General features: G+C 46.0%; 1 protein-coding gene across 4 annotated transcripts in view; it reads right to left on the reverse strand.

Moving 5' to 3' along the window:
- SCARB1 (scavenger receptor class B member 1) overlaps window positions 1–17920 on the reverse strand; it is a 52376-nt gene extending 34456 nt beyond the window's left edge. For 2 of the 4 annotated variants that reach the window (XM_083590285.1, XM_083590282.1), the window contains exons 1-2: window positions 17478–17730; window positions 4485–4642 (exon numbers count right to left, since the gene is read on the reverse strand). In XM_083590285.1, coding sequence (XP_083446411.1) covers window positions 4485–4642; window positions 17478–17603 — 284 coding nt within the window. In that variant the 5' untranslated portion in view covers window positions 17604–17730. Of the gene's footprint in view, window positions 1–4484; window positions 4643–17477 lie in introns of all 4 variants that reach the window. The other 2 variants (XM_083590284.1, XM_083590283.1) reach the window with 2 other exon arrangements.
- Window positions 17921–18410: the final 490 nt, after the last annotated feature.

An 18410-nucleotide genomic window follows, 5' to 3' on the forward strand; every position in this document is an offset into this window, starting at 1 on the left:
TGGCTGCCACTGCCCGTGGAAGCAGGGGGGCCGAATGGAGGCTTGGCAGAGGCTACTGGTGCTACGCCTGGGTTGATGGCTGAGCATGGGTCTCTCCTCCCAGCGGCTTGGAGGTGACTGCAGGGAGGGTGCATGTGGTGATGTCACACTTACGTGGACTTTGCAACATAGCTATACAGTACTGCCCAAGTTATGGCTGACTGGGATAGAGGGGTTATCCATATTGTTTTCCTGAATTCTGAAGGGCTTGTGATATAGCTAAGAATGGGATGAAGTCATGAAAGCCTGTTTGCTTTTTGTAGGAATGATGCTTTTGGGGAGGGGGCATTTTCTGGTTTGCCTCAGGCAACAAAATGCTGTGGGCCAGCCCTGACGTTTAGGTACAATGATTATGTTAATGTATTTGTGTTTATGTATCTATTATGTTTGTGTGGAGAGGGTATGAGTATTGCAAACCACTTTGAGATCTTCTATTAGCAAACAATTAATGATAACAACAACAGCAGCAGCAGCAGCTTCCTATGTTCATTTAAAAACTGAATCACTATTTATGTCAATCGAATAAAAACCCCTTTAAATCATTTTTTTAAAGTGTCTTCCAATTGGGCAACAGATTTTTTAAAAAAAGAACATGGTTTTTCAATAAAAAGTACTCCTAAAAACTGTAAGCAGAGTCTTAAGAGGCGCTCTTGCTTTTTCTCACATGGGAGGGAATGACGCTTCCAGATACAGTCGTAGGTTGGATTCCAAACGCCACGAGAATCAAACATTTTGGCTCCCAAATGCCGCAAACCGGTTTACAAGCGTTCTTTGGAATTCAAACATCTGATACGGCTTACACGGCTTCCAACTGGCTGCAGGAGCTTCCTGCCAATCAAAAGCTGTGCCTTGGTTTCCAAACGTTTTGGAAGTTGATTGGACTTCCAGAACGGATTCAGTTTGACTTCCGAGGTACGACTATACAATACTTATTTGCATCTAAAAACCGAGTGTGTTTCTCACTCCAAAACATTTTTTTTCATTATTAAGATTTTATTGAAAGTTTTTTTAAGAGTTTTTTCTTAAGTTTTTTAAGAGTTATACACATACAAAGTGTCCTCATTTGCCCACCAGTCAGGGATTAGGGGAACTGTAGCCCAAAATCTCTGGAGGGCAGACCAGGTTGGGAAAATCTGGCCCAAAGCAGAAAAAACCCAGTGAGAAACTCCGTAAAAGTCATAGAACTGTAGAGCTGGAAAGGACCATGAGGGTCATCTAGTCTACCTTCCTGGAATGCAGGAATCCTTTGTCCAATGCGGGGCTCGAACCCAGAATCTTGAGATTAAGAGTGTCATGTTCTGATCTCCCTGGCTTAGGAGTTACACTGTTTTGAGACAAGAAGGCTGGATAGCACCATTATAACAAGCTTCAGTGATTATCATCATTGTTCTCACCTCTCCTCCAAGGTGGTTCTTCCCCCACCCTTCTTATTTTATCCTCACAACCCCCCTGTGAGGGAAACTGGACTGAGACACAGTGACTGGCTGAGTGGGGATTCGAACCCTAGTCTCCTAGGTCTTTCCCCAGCACTACAGTTCACTACACTGGTTCTTTAGCACCATTTTTAATGTTATGAAGCGCTAAAAGCGCTATTTATCTGCTTTGTAAGTTGCAAGGCTTTTTTCATAACCTCCCTCGGATGTCGGCATCCTTTAATCCTACCTTTTCTCACCCTGACACTTCTAAAACAATCCTAGGTGTGCTGCAGACACAGCAATGGGTGCAGATTTCTCTCACTGGCCTCCCAACACTTTCTATTTCAACAGAGGGACAGATCAACACCTCGAACAAAAGGAGTCATTGATCCTGAAACAAATAAGGAGCAATCATGTAACCTTTAATAAGTGGCCCAGCATAATCCACAGGCCAAGGGCGGAGAACTAAAAGGAAAAGCCAATTATATATTTCAACCACCAACTTCACAGAGGATGATGGTGCAAGACTTCTGAAGAAGTGTTCCGTTCAGACTACAACAGATCCTCAGAAGCTTCCGATGCTCTTGCACATGAGAGCCACCTGTTAGTTTTAACAGAAAAGCGTGCCAGTCATGTGCAACCTTTTGCATGCACATGCACACTCACTGCATTGAAAGGCCAATGAGATGCTTGCAGGGGCTCCGCCTGTCAGCATTGGTGGATTGACAGAGGCTTTGAACAGTAAAGAGCAATTCAGCTGGTGGGGGCTCCTGAACTCACATCATGCAGCTGACAAAGCCTGCCAAGAGCTGCCCAGTAGTTCTTAAAAGGAACTGGAGTCTCCGAGAGCAAGGGAAGCTGGCAATCCCAGACGGGTGACACAAGGATGGTGGATTAGGCAGCTCAGCAGAAAACCCTGCTTGCTATGCGCCATTTAAATCCAATCTTGGGGCCGGAGCAGGAGAAGGGATAAGAGTCCCCATTCGCTTGGACTCTAATCTTGGGCAAAGGAGAAACAAAGACATTTGTGCTAAGAGGCTTTTGCTTCATTCCCTTTGCACAGAGCCACAATGCATACATTCAGCACCCGCAAGTGCACCAGGGAGCCACTATAGGCACAACGTACGCAGAGGACAAGCTTGGCATTATGCTGACAGCTAAGCCCAGTGGGGGGGAATTGTGCATGAGATGGCAACAGACCTTGCTGAGTGCTTGGCAAAAGATTTGGATAAGCTTTCAAGAAGGTCTTCCATCACTCCCTCCACTGACCTGTTTCGGTGGCTTTCAAACTCCGTTCTTGGCTTGGAAGCTCATCAAAGGAACTCCAAATTAGAGGAACTTTGAAAGCTGCCTTATACGGAAAGCCCACTGGTCTTTCTTGTTCAGCACTGTCCCCATGAACAGGCAGCGGCTCTGCAGGGTTTCAGACGAAAGCCTCTCCCAGCCCTACTGGGAGAGGGCAGGGGCTGAACCTGGATCCTTATGCATGCCAGGCAGGTGCTCTGCCACTGAGCTATGGCCCTTCAATGATCCCTCCCCAACGGGAAGCAACATGTCCCAAGGAGACAGCCGGGCCACTGCTACCAACCGTTAAAGGGCAGCTGGTGGGGGCACTAGGAACACTCTAGGTCTAGGACACATATTCTGCCCACAAGAGCCAAAATGCCTGAGTTGATTATAAATGGTCTGGGCTTTGGGGTGAGTAAGAAGGTGTACTGGGGAACATGCGTTAGGGAAGCGCAGCCGATCAGTGGCACAGCATCTCCTTCAAAAGCAGAAGCATCTTTGGGTAGGGCTGGGAGTGCCTCTGGCTCGTGAAAACAGGTTTTTTAATTTCACTCCATTGAGCTGGTGCTGGCAGTCAGAAAGGGACAGGGGTCAGACAAAATACATTGGAAATATTTATTTTAAAACAAAGCTCAGAGATGATTAGCATATGCAAGCTTGGCCATAAGTGAAATATAAGAATAAAGGGAATGTTTGAATTAATATATAAACGGGGTGGGGGGGAATTAGACAGACTAATCATTTTTAATTGTTAAGCAGCATGAAAGCTTAAAGCATGAAAATCAGTAAAACCTGAACATCATGTTCCTAAATCTTCCACCAGTCCAAACTATTTACAAGTTTACTAAATTCCCAGCCTTATAGTAGCTGAAGCTAAAGATTAATAAGAAAACTGGATTATAACTACCAGTCCCAGCAGCAACCCAAGGAATTGGCTTCTGTGGACTAAGGGGCAAAGGTCAGAAAGGTGATCCAGAATGGCCCAAACAGGCAGTAAGTTCAGGCCGAGACTGAGGTGCAGCTGCTTTTTGATCTGGCACCTCCAAATAGACCTGTTTTCTCGTCTGCTCTTATCTCTCTCACACACACACCCTTTTTCTCACTTAAACAATTCTGTTATGGTAAATTATGTCAGGGGCAAGCTCCTATAAAATGAGCTTTATTTTTTTCTTAGTTGTTTTTGGGGAGGGACCTAGTCTCAAGCTTAAGCAGAGTGAAAGGAGTTTCATGAAGGTTACTCAGAGCTGCCAACAAATCTTGTATCTTTTTCACTCTGGCACACAATCTCAGCTGAACTAAAGCCTCTCCAAGCCTCCCAATTTCTCATATTCCAGTAGACAAGAGACACTTCTACCCTAAAAGCAGACATTGAGGCTGGCTTAAACAATGGACCAGAGTTTTCTTGACCAGCCTGCTTTGCATTCTTTAGTTTCTGGGGGTGTCACCTTAACCATGCATGCAGGTTTCGTTGCTCATCAGGGAATGTGGTCTGCAGGCTAAAAAAAGCTTCTTCACCACCAGTTACATAAAAATCACGTGTGGTAAACTTTTGCTCCTCCAGATGTTGCTGAATCACAACTCCCATCAACCCAGCAAAGATGGCTAATGCCCAGGGATCATGAGAGTTGTAGTTCAGCAAGATGTGGTGGGCCAAAGGTTCCTCATGCCCAACATACAGGATAATTGACAAGAAAAAAATTAAGATTGTCACATGGGATGAAGCAGACAGAAATGAGCTCAAACCTGTATACATAAGGGCCACGCTGGGTCACCACCGGCTTTCCTCCTTGAAGAACTTCCTTTGGATTCAGCACCTCAAATAAATAGACTGAAAAGAAAAATGGCACCGGGAGGTCTTTCCACAAGTTGAATGCCATGCCACTGGGATCAAGGCGCACATTCTGTAATGACAAACATGTGCTCCATCAGAGGTTGTTGTTGTTTATTACTCCCCGTTCTCCCGAAGGTGGGTTGCAACCATTTAAAAGACAACATTAAAACCAAATTTTAAAACCTTACAATTACCAAAAAAAAATACAAACATGAAAAACAACATCTAGTAAAGATAAAAAGTAGTAATAAAAAGAAACAAAAATTCATATGGCTGGGAAAAAAGCCCTAAGTGTGTGTATTTTATGCGCCACATAGCCAATATAGCGTTTAACCAAAAAGTAGCAGAGAATTAGGCAGATATGCCAGTTTCTGTAAAATGAGGGCAATTGAGTAATAAAGAAAGGAGGGGATATTAAAACAAAGAAGGACAAAAGGGAAGTAAAAGAGAATACAGTTGTTTATTTCTCCTGGAACACATCAGCAGAGCATGTGTTGCATCATATTTACATTCTTTGGCACATATTCTGGGAATTTTTGAGCTAGCATCTGATCTAATCTCAAAAATAAGAGGAATGCACTGCCCAAGTTTTGTACCCTTGAGATGAGGCAAGCCACAACTCAAAATTCTGTAATTAATGAGTAACTTTGTCTCTGAACCCTGATGGGCCAGTCCCCCACCCTCCACCCCCGGGAGCTGGTGTTTAGGCCCTGTGTCCAACTCAGGCGAGGCTGCTTGGAACCAGCTGTGAGGAACCAGTGGCCATCCAGATATTGGGCAGCATGACCAATGTCCAGCAACATGTTCCCTATCCCTGAACCAGAATGCAAAATTACATCGCCCGCTTATCAGTTTAGTTAGAGTGTATTTAAATCAATGTTTGAACAACTCTGCAAATGCAGGATCCTTTGCTGGAGAGCCATTTTGGCACCATCTGCCTGCCTAGGTCAGGCCTTACAGGGTGGTCGTAAGTGGCCTGCTGCAAGAAATGTCATGGTGAGGGAGCAAGGAACCATGCTAGAAGAGAGAATAAATGCCTAAGGACATAAGACAAGCCCTTTTGGCTCGGGCCAAAACATCCTGGTCTCACAGTTGCCACCCAGGTGCCTCTGGGAAGTCCAAACGAAGAACCTGCGTGCAACTCCCCCCACTTGTGATCATTCCCAGCAAAGAAGAAACAGAGCTACAAGGGGAATACAGAAACCCTAAGTTACTGAATCACTAACAATATCCATATGTAATTTTATTTATACGTTTTTTGTTTTTTTAAAAAATAAGGGTCTAATTCACATCAGTTATCCTAGTGCCTTTGTACTAAATGGCTAGAAAACTTTTTCACTGGGAGAAAAAGTTTACTTCTAAGCAAGTGGGATAAAATATTGCCTGTATCATTCTACTTATTTCTCTGCAAGTGAGGCCTGCTCTGCAGTATGCATTTAAAGCAGTAATCTGCCCCCTTTTAAAAACAGCCATGGGAACTGGGAACTGTCATCTGTTCAGGGTGCAGAGAGTTCTTAGGACGTCCCCTACTCCTCTCACCAATGGACATCCTCCCCACCCCCAGCTACAACCACCTCCACAGAACACTTCTGACTCCCAACGGTGCCAATCACAAGACGTTTTCTGGCATATGTGCCATAATAGCACATGATGTTCTGTCAGGGTTCATAACTAGCCAGTGCAGGGGATTGAACAAACAGCCTATTGAAAATGGACATGTTACGAGTCCTGAGATGCTACTGCGGGTTTTCTCCACACCAGATTAAATCCTCAGCTTCAAACAAAGTTCTGCTTTAAAGGGTGTTTTCTAGGATGTAACACAAGTTGCAAGAACCACTTGAGGCAGAAGCCTGATCTTTTGAGATGCGAGAAGAACTTTGAGAACTCATCATATATGCTCCAGTTAGAACAGAAATTGTTTGTAGTGCCGTCAAAATGAGGTTTCTTGAGAGTGTGACAGCTCAGAGAGAGCTTGGAGAGGCAGCTGGTTCCCTTTAGAGTCAGTCATTTGGTTATCAGAAGAAGAAGAAGGAGAAGAAGAGGAGGAGGAGGAGGAGTTTGGATTTGATATCCCGCTTTATCACTAGCCTAAGGAGTCTCAAAGCGGCTAACATTCTCCTTTTTCCCTTCCTCCCCCACAACAAACACTCTGTGAGGTGAGTGGGGCTGAGAGACTTCGGAGAAGGGTGACTGGCCCAAGGTCACCCAGCAGCTGCATGTGGAGGAGCGGGGAATCAAACCCAGCTCACCAGATTACGAGTCCACCGCTCTTAACCACTACACCACACTGGCTCAGAAGATACTCGGATAATTGATCAATCAAAAACCACAGCAGGAATCAAAGCAGTTTAAGAATTGGGCCCAGCGACTGAGTGGGCAGGGAGCCAGAGAGAATGCAGTAGTAAGAGTTGGTATAACAGAGTCCAAAGGGACTGAGCTACAAATTATGAATTCCCCAACTTAAAATTTGTCTGCTATGAACTCATTAGGCAGCCCCAGGAAAGCCACTCTCTTGGTTCTATCTGCAATAGGTTTTAATCTGAGTCATCCCAATGGATGCAGAGTGTGATGTTGCCTTGGACATTTTAATCACAAAGGTAGTGTGTGTCTTCCATCAAGATATCATTTAAACTTGTGAAAGATTTTATTAGAGGGAACAAATGTAATATACAAGTGTGATGTTGGGAAAGTATTAACAAAGCTTCAGAAACCAAGGATTACAAAAACGATTTGGTCCTCAGGAAAAGTAATTGTATAAGCTGCCACTTCGCGGTTAGGTAACCTAACCAAGCACCTTTTATAAGACTGCTGCGCATTAGACTAATAGCAAAAAAAGGGGGGGGCTGAACCAACATAGCCGAAGAGGTGCACACTCTTGACCACGGTGATAAACTCCAATCCCGTTTGGATTTTATTTGGAACGGTGCTGTATTGTTAAAACAAATGTTTACAAGATACAACATGCTTTTTACGAGACATTCTATTTATTTCTGCAGTAATATCCAACCGTTTTAGGAACTCCTCTCTGGATTTGTAAACAGTTTACTCCTTGGTCTTTTTTTGCTACTGAAGATGTCTCACAAGGCAGCGGGTACAGATTTTTCCTCAGGATTTACTCCCAAAGCCTTTCTCACGAATGAGCATAGCTGCAAAGTAGTGGAGGTTTAGGATCACAGTTTTTCTTCTGCTAGATGGTTTACCTTCCCAGGTTGATGAGCCCCATCTGCCCCTCACTTCCCTCTACAGTATGTGCAGAAACCACCTTCTTGATCATTGGACCCACTATTAGTCTTGTCCACTCCATCCGCCGGGGCCTGTCTTCACATGCAGGGGGTTGTCCCTAACTCAGTGAGGGTTTGAGACCCATCAGCTATCTTCCCCTGGTTTAGCCAGCCATTGAAAGCTGTTTCTTGGGGTGTGGCTACTGTTGCGCGCTGACAGCTTCTAGGAGCCACAGGTGAGAGCTGAGTGCAGGGTGGGGACCAAAGGTGGACAAACTACCCCGGAAGGAGCATGGCATGTCCCCCACCAGAGGTACTACCCCTCCCCTAAGACACACCTGTGACCATGTAGTTGGTCCTTTTAAAAGGCATTGTGCTACTGTTGCTCTTTGGTTTCTTGCCTCTCATAGTTGTGATGCATATGATGTTTTAATACAGGGTTAGATACATGCAGAAGGTGCCAGGCTCAGTCCCGAGGCAGAGCAGAGAAAGGCCCAGTTGGAACCCCGGCAGAGTTGCTGTTGCCAGTAAGACCAGCGGACAATGATAAGCTAGAGGGACTCGTGGTCTGACTGGGAATAAGGCAGCTTCCTATGTTCTTGGGGTCCTCCAAATATTGTTGGACTCCAGCTGCCATTAGCCCCAGCCAGCATGCCCAATGGTGAGGTATCATGGGCAAGCGTTCAAAATTAGCTAGGTGCCAGGTGCATTTTGCACCTTGCTTTTGACCACTTGTGAGCAAGTGAAGATGCCTGGGCCCCAGGATGGCACCTGACATTTCCACCATCTGGGGATCATTGGATCGGGACTGTTTGCACACACCAATACCCCATCCTGTAGAAGAGGTCACCATGAAGAAAAAGAGGTCAGAATAGGCCTATATATATGTGGCTGTCCCTGGATCAAGTGACTTTCCTTCTCTAAGTTTTCAAAGTTCTCAACCTGGCTTAAGGTTGTCATCTGAACTAGCCACATGTTTAACTGAGAATCAATCAGAGACAGTCCATCATTTGAAAAATAAGACTTTTTAGAGCCATCTTGCCCCCCAAAGGCAACTAGACTTTCCATTTTGGTGACTGTAGCCTTGGTTTAAGGAGCCCTTTGGTGCCTAGCTTATATATTTGAGTTTCTAACACTGATCATGGGAGCTGTAGTCCAACTGTGTCCGAAAAGCCACAGGTCCCCTATCTAAATGGAGGATGTGTTATTATTTCCCAAGTGTAGATGCAAAAGTGGCTTGAATGCAAGGCAAGGAATGTCTACTGCTAAGTGGAGAGAGACTCTGGCAGGCAGAACAAGAGAGAGGGTTTCCTGCCAGGAGACAGGCAAGCACCACCCGCACAAGGCCATTCTTGGACTCCTAGAATATTTGGTTGTGCTTAAATAGACCACAACTGAAAATATTTGATCAGCCATAGTCATGTGGTCACTGGGATAGCTCAGCAGTGCCTTCCAACGCTACAATTCTATGTTTCTGTGTCCCCAAATTCCCTTCTTCACAGGAATGTTTTTCTCAATGTTGACCAAATTCATTTAGGCTTAATCCCTTTGCTCATTCTACAGCCTCAGCAGATAAGATCAGATAAGAGAAGGCAGGAAAGGGCGGAGGGAGGGGGAAGCCAACCCCCCCTTCCCTTACTTTTAGGAATATTTTGCAATGAGGCTCCTATTTGTGCATTAGAGCAGGAAGTGTTTCTGCTGATCTGATGCTTATGTAAGACAATGTCAGCTGCTCAAGCCCAAGCCTCCTGCCTTAACACAAGACTTCTGACAACAGCTGGACCCATGGTCTAATGCACCACCTGCCTGAGTCTTGCAGCTTTCCCTATCATTGTACCTCTATTTTTCAGATGTCCCTTAGGCAGTTGCAAAATACTTTTTCCTAAAAGTCCCCCCCCCCACTGTATTTATTTAGGGCTTGACTAAGGCAGTTCCTGTTTATTTCCTGAAAAGCAGAGGTAAAGGATAGGGTTGCCAATAATTGGACTATAGTTATATTAAACCTACAGCTTATTCCTTCCACAAACACCATTGCCTCATGTGGTTTTCCAAAGGCTGAAGGACTGTTCAACTGAAGTCCCCCTTGCAGATTATGGTTCAGGCCAACCTCTTGGCCACGCTGGTGGTGGCTGGTGGGAGCTGGCGCCCAGGCACCTCTGAAGGGCCACAGCTTCCTCATGCCTGGCTTAGGCCCTGGAACAGTGGCGTAGCGTGGGGGGTGCAGGGGGGGCCGGCCGCACCGGGCGCAACATCTGGGGGTTAGGGCAAATCCACGGGTTAGGGGGCGCAAATCCATGGGTTAGGGGGCACAAATCCACGGGTTAGGGGGCGCAAATTACTTGCCTTGCCCCGGGTGCTGACAACCCACGCTACGCCACTGCCCTGGAATTGGAGTTTCCTTTAATTACAGCTGCCAAACCTCTTTTCTTGGGAAACTATTGTGGCCATATTTAAAACAGTAAATTGTCTAACTTTGTAAACCACTCAGTGCAAGTGTATGGTCTCTCCTCTCTTTATAGGAGCTGGATACATTTATTATTCTGTACCAAACAATGTAGAAAATCATTATAGCATAAGCTCTTTTTGGAAATAGAAGTAAGAAATGTCATCATAAAGTTGCAGTCTTATAACTTATGTACATTTACCTGGGAGTATTACATTCCACTCAAAGATTCAGTGGGACTTCTTCTCAGTAAAGATGCATAGGGTCGTATTGCCTGCTGCAATATGTACATGTACTCATATGCCAAGGAACTGTGGCCCTGCAGAGATTGTTGTGTTCCAGCTCACATCAGCCCTAAGCTAACACAGCCAATGATGAGAGCTGCAGTCCAGCAGCCGCCCCCCCCCCCCCCGCTCTCCAGAGATCATGCCTGCTTGTGGCAGAGTCAGGGGTCCATAAAACACAAGAACAGCTTGTGACATTCCAAGGCAAAGCTCAAGTGTATACTAGATAAGATGAGTGGCTCAATTCACAGCAGCTGAAACTGGTACCAACAATTTAATACAGCTCTGCTTTATAGAATTGTAGCATTGCAAAGGACCCCAAGGGTCGTCTAGTCCAACTGCCTGCAATGCAGGAATCTCAGCTAAAGCATCCATGACAGATGGCCATCCAACCTCTGCTTTAAAACCTCCCTTGAAGGAGAGTCCACAACCTCCCGAACAGCTCTTACTGTCAGAAAATTCTTCCTGATGTTTAGTTGGAATCTTCTTTCTTGTAAGTTGAAGCCTTTGGTTCAAGTCCTACCCTCCAGAGCAGGAGAAAACAAGCTTGCTCCATCTTCCAACTAGCAACCCTTAAAATATTTGAAGATGGCTATCATGTCTCCTCTTAGTCTCCTCTTTTCCAGCCTAAACACACCCAGCTTCTTCAACCGTTCAAGGCTTGGTTTCCAGACCTTTGACCGTCTCGCTTGCCCTCCTCTGCACACATTCCAGCTTGTCAATATCCTTCTTAAATTGTGCTGCCCAGAATTGGACACAATATTCCTTCCAGGTGTGGCATCACCAAGGCGGAACAGAGTGCTATGTTGCTTCCCTTGATCTGGACACTAGACTTCTGCTGATGTAGCCTAGAATAGCATTCACTTTTTTTTGCTGCTGCATCTCATGTGTGACTGTGTGTGGTTGTGTGGAGTTTTCAAAATATTTATATATACAAAAGAAAAAGAAACACAACGTTTAAATATCTCCCCAAAATAAGATGGGTATAAGGTCTAGAATAAATCACTATACTGGCACTTTGGCACAAAGAGGAAGAGAAAATAAGTAAAAGGACAAATTGCATTTATAGTGAAGACAAAAAAAATAATGTAATCCAATCTCTGTTCTACGTAGCTAATGCGTAATTGGCATATGAAATAAAGTTACACTATATAGCTTGAATGTTTGCAGCTTCTCTTTCCCTTGTAATAGTTGTACATGGGAGTAACTTTCTCCAATATTCCAAAGATTTTTATCTCTGTGTATACTTTATTGGAAGCCGCCCAGAGTGGCTGGGGCAACCCAGTCAGATGGGAAGGGTACAAGAAATATATTATTCTTACTATAAAATTAAATAACAACAACAACTTTACCAAAAAGAAATACAAGGTCACTCCAATCGAAGGTGGAAGTATGTGCCTTTAACAGGAAACAAGGTTACAAGCAGGTATAATATCTACCAGCTGTGCCTAAGTTCTGTATCAGCGGTGCAATATTTTCATTGACATTTCACAAATACCTGGTGACACAGATTTAAATCAGTTTTTTATCCACTCATTCAGACAGACTTCGCTACTGCTATATTCAAGCCATCTTCCCAGATTTTCTTTGGGCCCAAAGAGGAACCTGTTTGCCATAGCTTTGCCATGCTAATTTAACATTTTTGAGGGTGGTGCAGGGAGTAGCCTGATCTCAGGTGAATCCTACATTAATTGAAGGGGTCTTGAGGACAAATAAATGCCGGGTCCTACCTGCACTAAACATTTAAAGCAGCACTCGTACCACTTTAAACAGTCAAGGCTTCCTCCAAAGAATCTTGAGAACTACAGTTTGTTATGGGTGGTGAGTTTTAGGAAACTCCCTATCAGAGCGGTAGCTGGGGGGGGGTGTCTAGCCACGGTTTCTGATCCAGTGAAGCCCCCTGTGGGTTTCTGCTACGGTGTGAGAAAGAAATTCTGAGGGACAGAGGGAGGGACAGGAAGCTGAGGAAGAGAATCAGTTGGACTAGATGACCCTTGGGGTCCCTTCCAACTCTACAATTCTATGATTCTATGATACCTTCAGAACTTTGAATGCGCTTAAATAGCTAAGGTTGAGGGATTTTACAGACTATACATGATCTGCACACAGGAAAGTAAGGGGGGGTAAGCATTTTCCCTGCCAGAGGCAGTTCCCTGGCAAGCTCTGGTCAGCCCGGCTGCATTAGGAATGTAATAGATAGGCACTTTCTACCTTTCTACATTAGCTCCCAGTACGTTTCTGAGCACAATTCAAAGTGTTGGTATTGACCTTTAAAGCCCTAAACGGTCTCGGCCCAGTATACCTGAAGGAGCGTCTCCACCCCCATCGTTCTGCCCGGACACTGAGGTCCAGCGCTGAGGGCCTTCTGGCGGTTCCTTCATTGCGAGAAGCAAAGCTACAGGGAACCAGGCAGAGGGCCTTCTCGGTAGTGGCACCCGCCCTGTGGAACGCCCTCCCACCAGATGTCAAAGAGATAAACAACTACCTGACATTCAGAAGACATCTGAAGGCAGCCCTGTTTAGGGAAGTTTTTAATGTGTGACATTTTAGTGTATTTTTTGTCTTTGTTGGAAGCTGCCCAGAGTCGCTGGGGAAACCCAACCAGGTGGGCGGGGTACAAATAATAAATTATTATTATATCACCTTAGACTTGCAAAAAGCATTTCTTCACCTCACATGGAACCTAAAATCACTACAAAACTATCATTTCCTAAAATGAGTAATCAAACAAAAATAAAACTGAAAGGAATCTTGTTGAAGCTTACTCGGGAGTAAATTTACATGTCAAAACTCCTTGCACAGAACCAAGAGGGTTAGGTTTTTTCCTCAAAGAGGAAAAAAAATTTAAAAAAGGAAACACCAGAGGGTCTTGGCTGATCTTATGGAAATGCAGTCTTTGACCAAATAGACAATTGCTGCACACAGAAGTTCTACTTTTGACAAACAATTTGTTTTTAGTGGAAGAGATACTCATTTTCCCTTTGTTCATACAGTAATAATACTTCTTAGGATTCCTTTGTATTCAAATGACATTGTGCCTACTTTTATGTCCTTTACGAATAAATCTTTCAAGGGGGGTGCTTGTATGCATGCATGTGTATGTACACAAACATGCATGGGGGGGTGGAGTGCCCAACTGGGTCTAGGTGGCAGGAAGCCCAGTTTCAGCCCTGCTCCCTATTCCCTTCCAGAGCTGCAATCTCCAGATTGGTTTAACACTCAATCCCTTTTCCCAGGGAACTCTGGAAATTGTAGCTCTGTGGTCGAATAGAGTCTCCTAACACTCACAGCCCCCTTTAAAAACTGCAGGTCCAAGGATTTTTGGAGGAAGCCATGACTGTTTAGTGTGGTGTGATGATGCTTTAAATATATAGTGAAGACGAGTCTGTGGTAAAACAAACTTTGGCATTGACTCTTCACACATATATAAAAATAAAAGTTCCAAGAGGACAGGGGAGTGTTCAATCTACCTCAGAAAGTTTTTTCACGATTTCTCCCCTTCCCAAACAACACTGCACAACACAAGTGTCTTTATGGAAACTTCCCCAATGCTCTTCTTCTCTTTTGTTGCACACAGTCATTGCGCATTGCAACTACATAACATCTTCGGAGGGTATCGTTCAGGTCAACAACTGGTCCCCATCTGCCCTTAAACCTCTTGTAATTCTCAAGAGTAGGAGGAAGAATTGTCAGCTGACACCTGACAAGACTAAACAGTGTCCTGGAGTGCCTTGTATGTGGGTTTTCTGCCTCGGTGACCTGACACAGCAATTTAATTCTTACAGTTCTGCTGTGCAAGTTTGTTGGACCAACAACTGAAAAACGCCCAGAGACAGAACACTTCCTGTTCCCAGAAAATGGAGGCAGCAGTAGAAAGAACAGAAGCATGACCTCATTTTTTCAAATCTATCTTCAGCGCTATTTCTGCAAATGAGGACCCCAATTCTGCAGCAGAAAGTCAAGATTCTGAAAGTTTTGGATAATCATGTTTTTCCTAAAAGTTACTGCTTCCTGCTTCTTCCTGAATTAGCCAATGAGGGGTCATGAATGCTTTTGCAGAGTGGATAGATTTCCTTTGAGCAGATATTAACATGAGGGAGGCGTGAACAGAAGCTTAGTGAGAGGATGCTCACAAAGGAGGCACCTTGCCCTCTGACCTGCATCAGATCCCCATGCTAGCCCGCCCTCCCTCACAGCACACTTGAAATCACAGCATTTGCTGCTTACCAGCTGAGGACCCCATGGGGATTTGAGGGCTGGTGCACTGTGCTTTGCCTCTCTCTGCCTTGGCCCCAAATCGCAAATGCGCGCACACACAAACTCCCACCTTTCAATCTATCAAACAGGAATAAATTACAACAGCCCTGCAAAGCACCTTATGATAGGCATTTTTGGCAGTCTGGATACTCTAATCAACAGCACAATACAAGTAGCAAAAATAATTATCTAGCAAACAGGACATTCAAACTCACTATTAGTCATTCATACACAGGACAACAATTGTATCATAGTCAGCAAGTATATGCTTTGTGCAGGGGCCTTTAAAAAGCAAATATACGAACACACATTCAACTGGCATACAACCCAGTTAGTTTGCAACATTCTGCACCAGATGAGATGCTCATTATAAATCTTCCTCCAGCATTTTACTTCAACCCAATTTCTGGTAAAGGAATAAAGAGACACACACATGCACACATAGTCTCTTTTTCACCTGGGCTGAACTGTGCTCTAGGTAAGGAACCCTTTCCACATCCCCTCTACTTGTTCAGATTTGCATCACCTTATTTTATCCTATTAATTTCAATGGTAGGTGATGTTCCTAGCCTGATGCTGATTTGCATCCATGATTTATTGCTTCATGCAAATTGCCCAAGCTGCATGCACAGAGCAGAGCAGAAATCACACAGACCCACAATGCTACAGGGTGTGCCTTTCCCCCACAGTTAAAGGAACAATTACATGAGGTATGTGCCAGATATCCAAGAGTGAAAAGGAACTGTCTATTCTATTTGGACGAGCTGTTGAGTATAGAGTTGAGTGGATAGCCCATAGCAGGTGGACTCCACAAGCCAGCCTCATTGCCAAGGACATCACAGCTCAGTGGTAGAGCATCTCCCTGGCATCTCCAGGCAAGGGAAGAAAACTCCTGCCTGAAACCTTGGAGAATAACCATCAGTCTGTGAAGGCAATGCTGAGCCAAATCCTGCCCTCATCACACATCCCAAACAGAAATAAGCACCAGAATTTCTTAGATCTTGGAGAAAGGGGTTTAAGAGGAAGGTTTCATAAGCAGTTCACTTCAAAGGCTATATTGCAAATACAGCTGAACTAGAGGTTATGCAAAATGTGCAGTTGAATAACTACATGCTTAAAAAGATAATACTACTAGGTGCCATGGGGAATCAGTTTGCACTGGGCTGGAGCACATGAGGAAATGAGCTCAATTCCTTCCCTCCTGTGATGGATCTGGGGGAAATTTCCCCTATTGAGGGCAATCTTTTTAAAACAGTTCTCTCAGATTAAGTGTCATGGACTGGCTGGATGCAGAGGAATGGTGGGAGGCACCAGCTGGGGAATGTCCAAGAGAAGAAGGCTCAGAGCCAAAGAATGGTGGTGGGATGACAATAAGTGGTCAGAGGGAGAAGAGAGAGCAGACTGGGAGTAGGAGGTGTTGGAAGCTGAAGAGGCAACAGGGGTTAGTGAGCAGGGGGAGTCTGTGGCAGAGAGAAGTCCAGCTGAAGCAGGAGAAGAGTGTGGCCAAGAGGCAGAGATGAGATAGGATGGTGAAGAAGCAAGGGGGTCTCCCCTCCTGCTGTGACCAGCTCCCCTCCTCCCATTTGTCTCTCAGAACCAGAAGAGGTATGAAGAGGGATTGCTTGGGAAGGACCCAGGAAAGGAGATGATTTAGGTAGCTGTGGGAAGGCAGGGACCTTCAGTCTCCACAACTGCCTCATGGGGCAAGACCTATCAGATTTGCTGTGCTCATTACACCTGGCATTCCTCAGCAGACCTTGTTTCTTCTAATAAAGAGTTAACTTCACTTACTCTGTGATTTATTGCTGGCTCGCTCCTGACAGAAAGAGATATGCTTGGTCTGCTTATAGAGTTCACCACACCTCCTGAGCTGTGATCCGAACAGAAATCTCCCCCAGACACAAACACCAAACATACTCCATTTTGCCTTTGTGGGGAGGAGGCAGCCATTAGGAGCATTTTAAATATACATTTTAAGATTCAGTGTTGCAATCAGCCTTAACACACATGCATAGTCACTAACGTGCATTTAGGATAATTAACTATGCTGTCCCAATTTCCATTCAAATGCACAGGATGTATAAGATGGGGACAATTAACAGCATCCTTCCCAGGACAGGTAAACAAGCTACCTCAGGTGCGTGCTGGTCAGGCTCTCTTCCCTCTGCAGCCCCAACCCAAGCCAACTGGGAACTCTATTTTGAAGGCAGAAGGAGCAAAAAAACCCTAAAAGCTGCCTTATACTGAATTGGCCCACATGATCGTAGCAGCAGGAGAGTAGCTGGGTCAACTTCAAAGCAGGGAAAACTTTTGCTATGATCTTCCTGCTGTGCTACTGCTCCCCCCTGAAGGAGAGGAGAGGCGCTGGACCATCCCTGGAGGATGCTGGACCCACCAAGCACGGATCTGCAACAGCTGGCAAATCCAGACTTCTGGAAAGGGGAAATTGTTAGTTTGATGTGACTGATTTTAGGACTAGGGGGAGGTGGTCTTCCCCCCCAGAGCGGCAAGTAAGATGTCGAGTCGCATTTTTAAAAAGCACCTCCTAGGAGACCCCCGCCTCGAGGGGACCAGGTGCCCCTTCTGTCGGCGCGCCGGGAGCCAACGCGGCAGAGAGCGCGCCGCGCGCCCCCGGCTGGGCCAGCCCGGCGCCCCGCGGGAGCGCGCCGTGCCCGCCTCGCCCCCCCCCCGCGCCCCTACCTTGACCACCTGCTCCTCCAGGATGGCCGGCAGCGAGACCACCAGGAAGACCCCGGAGCCCAGGCAGAGCAGGCCGGCGATGGCCAGCCCCACGGCCGCGCGGAAGGCGGAGCAGCAGCGCGCCATGGCGAGCGCAGGAGGAGCCGGCGAGCAAGTGCCTCCGGCGGACCCGAGAAGACGCCGCGGCCGCCGCGCTAGCCCCCATTTACGGTCCCGGATTGAGGCCGGGCCCGCCCCGCCGGACCGCCCCGTCGCGCCCAGAAGGGCCGTCCTTCGCAGCCGGGCGGGGGAGGCGCCGACGCGGCGCTGGGAAGGGAGCTCGTGGGCGGGCGAGCTGCCTGGGGGACGCGCTTACTCGCGAGGAAACGGGCTGCGCGCTTCCTTCCGAGTAAAGCAGCACAGGAGGAGGGCGCTTCTTCAGGCTGGCAGGTTGGCCGCCCCAGGCGAACCCAGTAAAGCTGCGGTGGGTCGTGTAACATGCCGTGTAAACACGTGGACCGACTGGTGGTAAACAGAGCAGGGAGCAGGAGTTCTGTAGCTGCCTGCACGCCTCCAAGCCCAGTTTTGACTTAGCAAGCTCTTTAAGGTGAAGGATCCTTCTTGGATATAAAAGCCAACCTCCCCCACTCCCCTCCTGGTTTTGGGTAAACTAGGGTAGCATACCCTCCCAACATTTCTACAATGAAAATAGGGAAACGTTGGACATTCCAGGATCAAATCAGAAACTGGGGTGGCTTTTTTAAATCTGGGACTCTCCCTGGTGAAAAGGGACACTTGGAGGGTCAGGTATTTATCCAGTTTGTCGGCTGCCAAAACTTACTGCTGCCTTTATGAGGTGGCTGTTTTGTGTTTTTTTTGGAGGAGCCCATTACTACATTTATGTTTTTTAATATGCCAGAAGCTGCTTGTAGGCTTCTAGGTTACAAGCAGCTA

This window comes from Podarcis filfolensis (assembly GCF_964270895.1).
Source record: "Podarcis filfolensis genome assembly, chromosome: 16".
In the NCBI taxonomy this organism is placed as follows: domain Eukaryota; kingdom Metazoa; phylum Chordata; class Lepidosauria; order Squamata; family Lacertidae; genus Podarcis; species Podarcis filfolensis.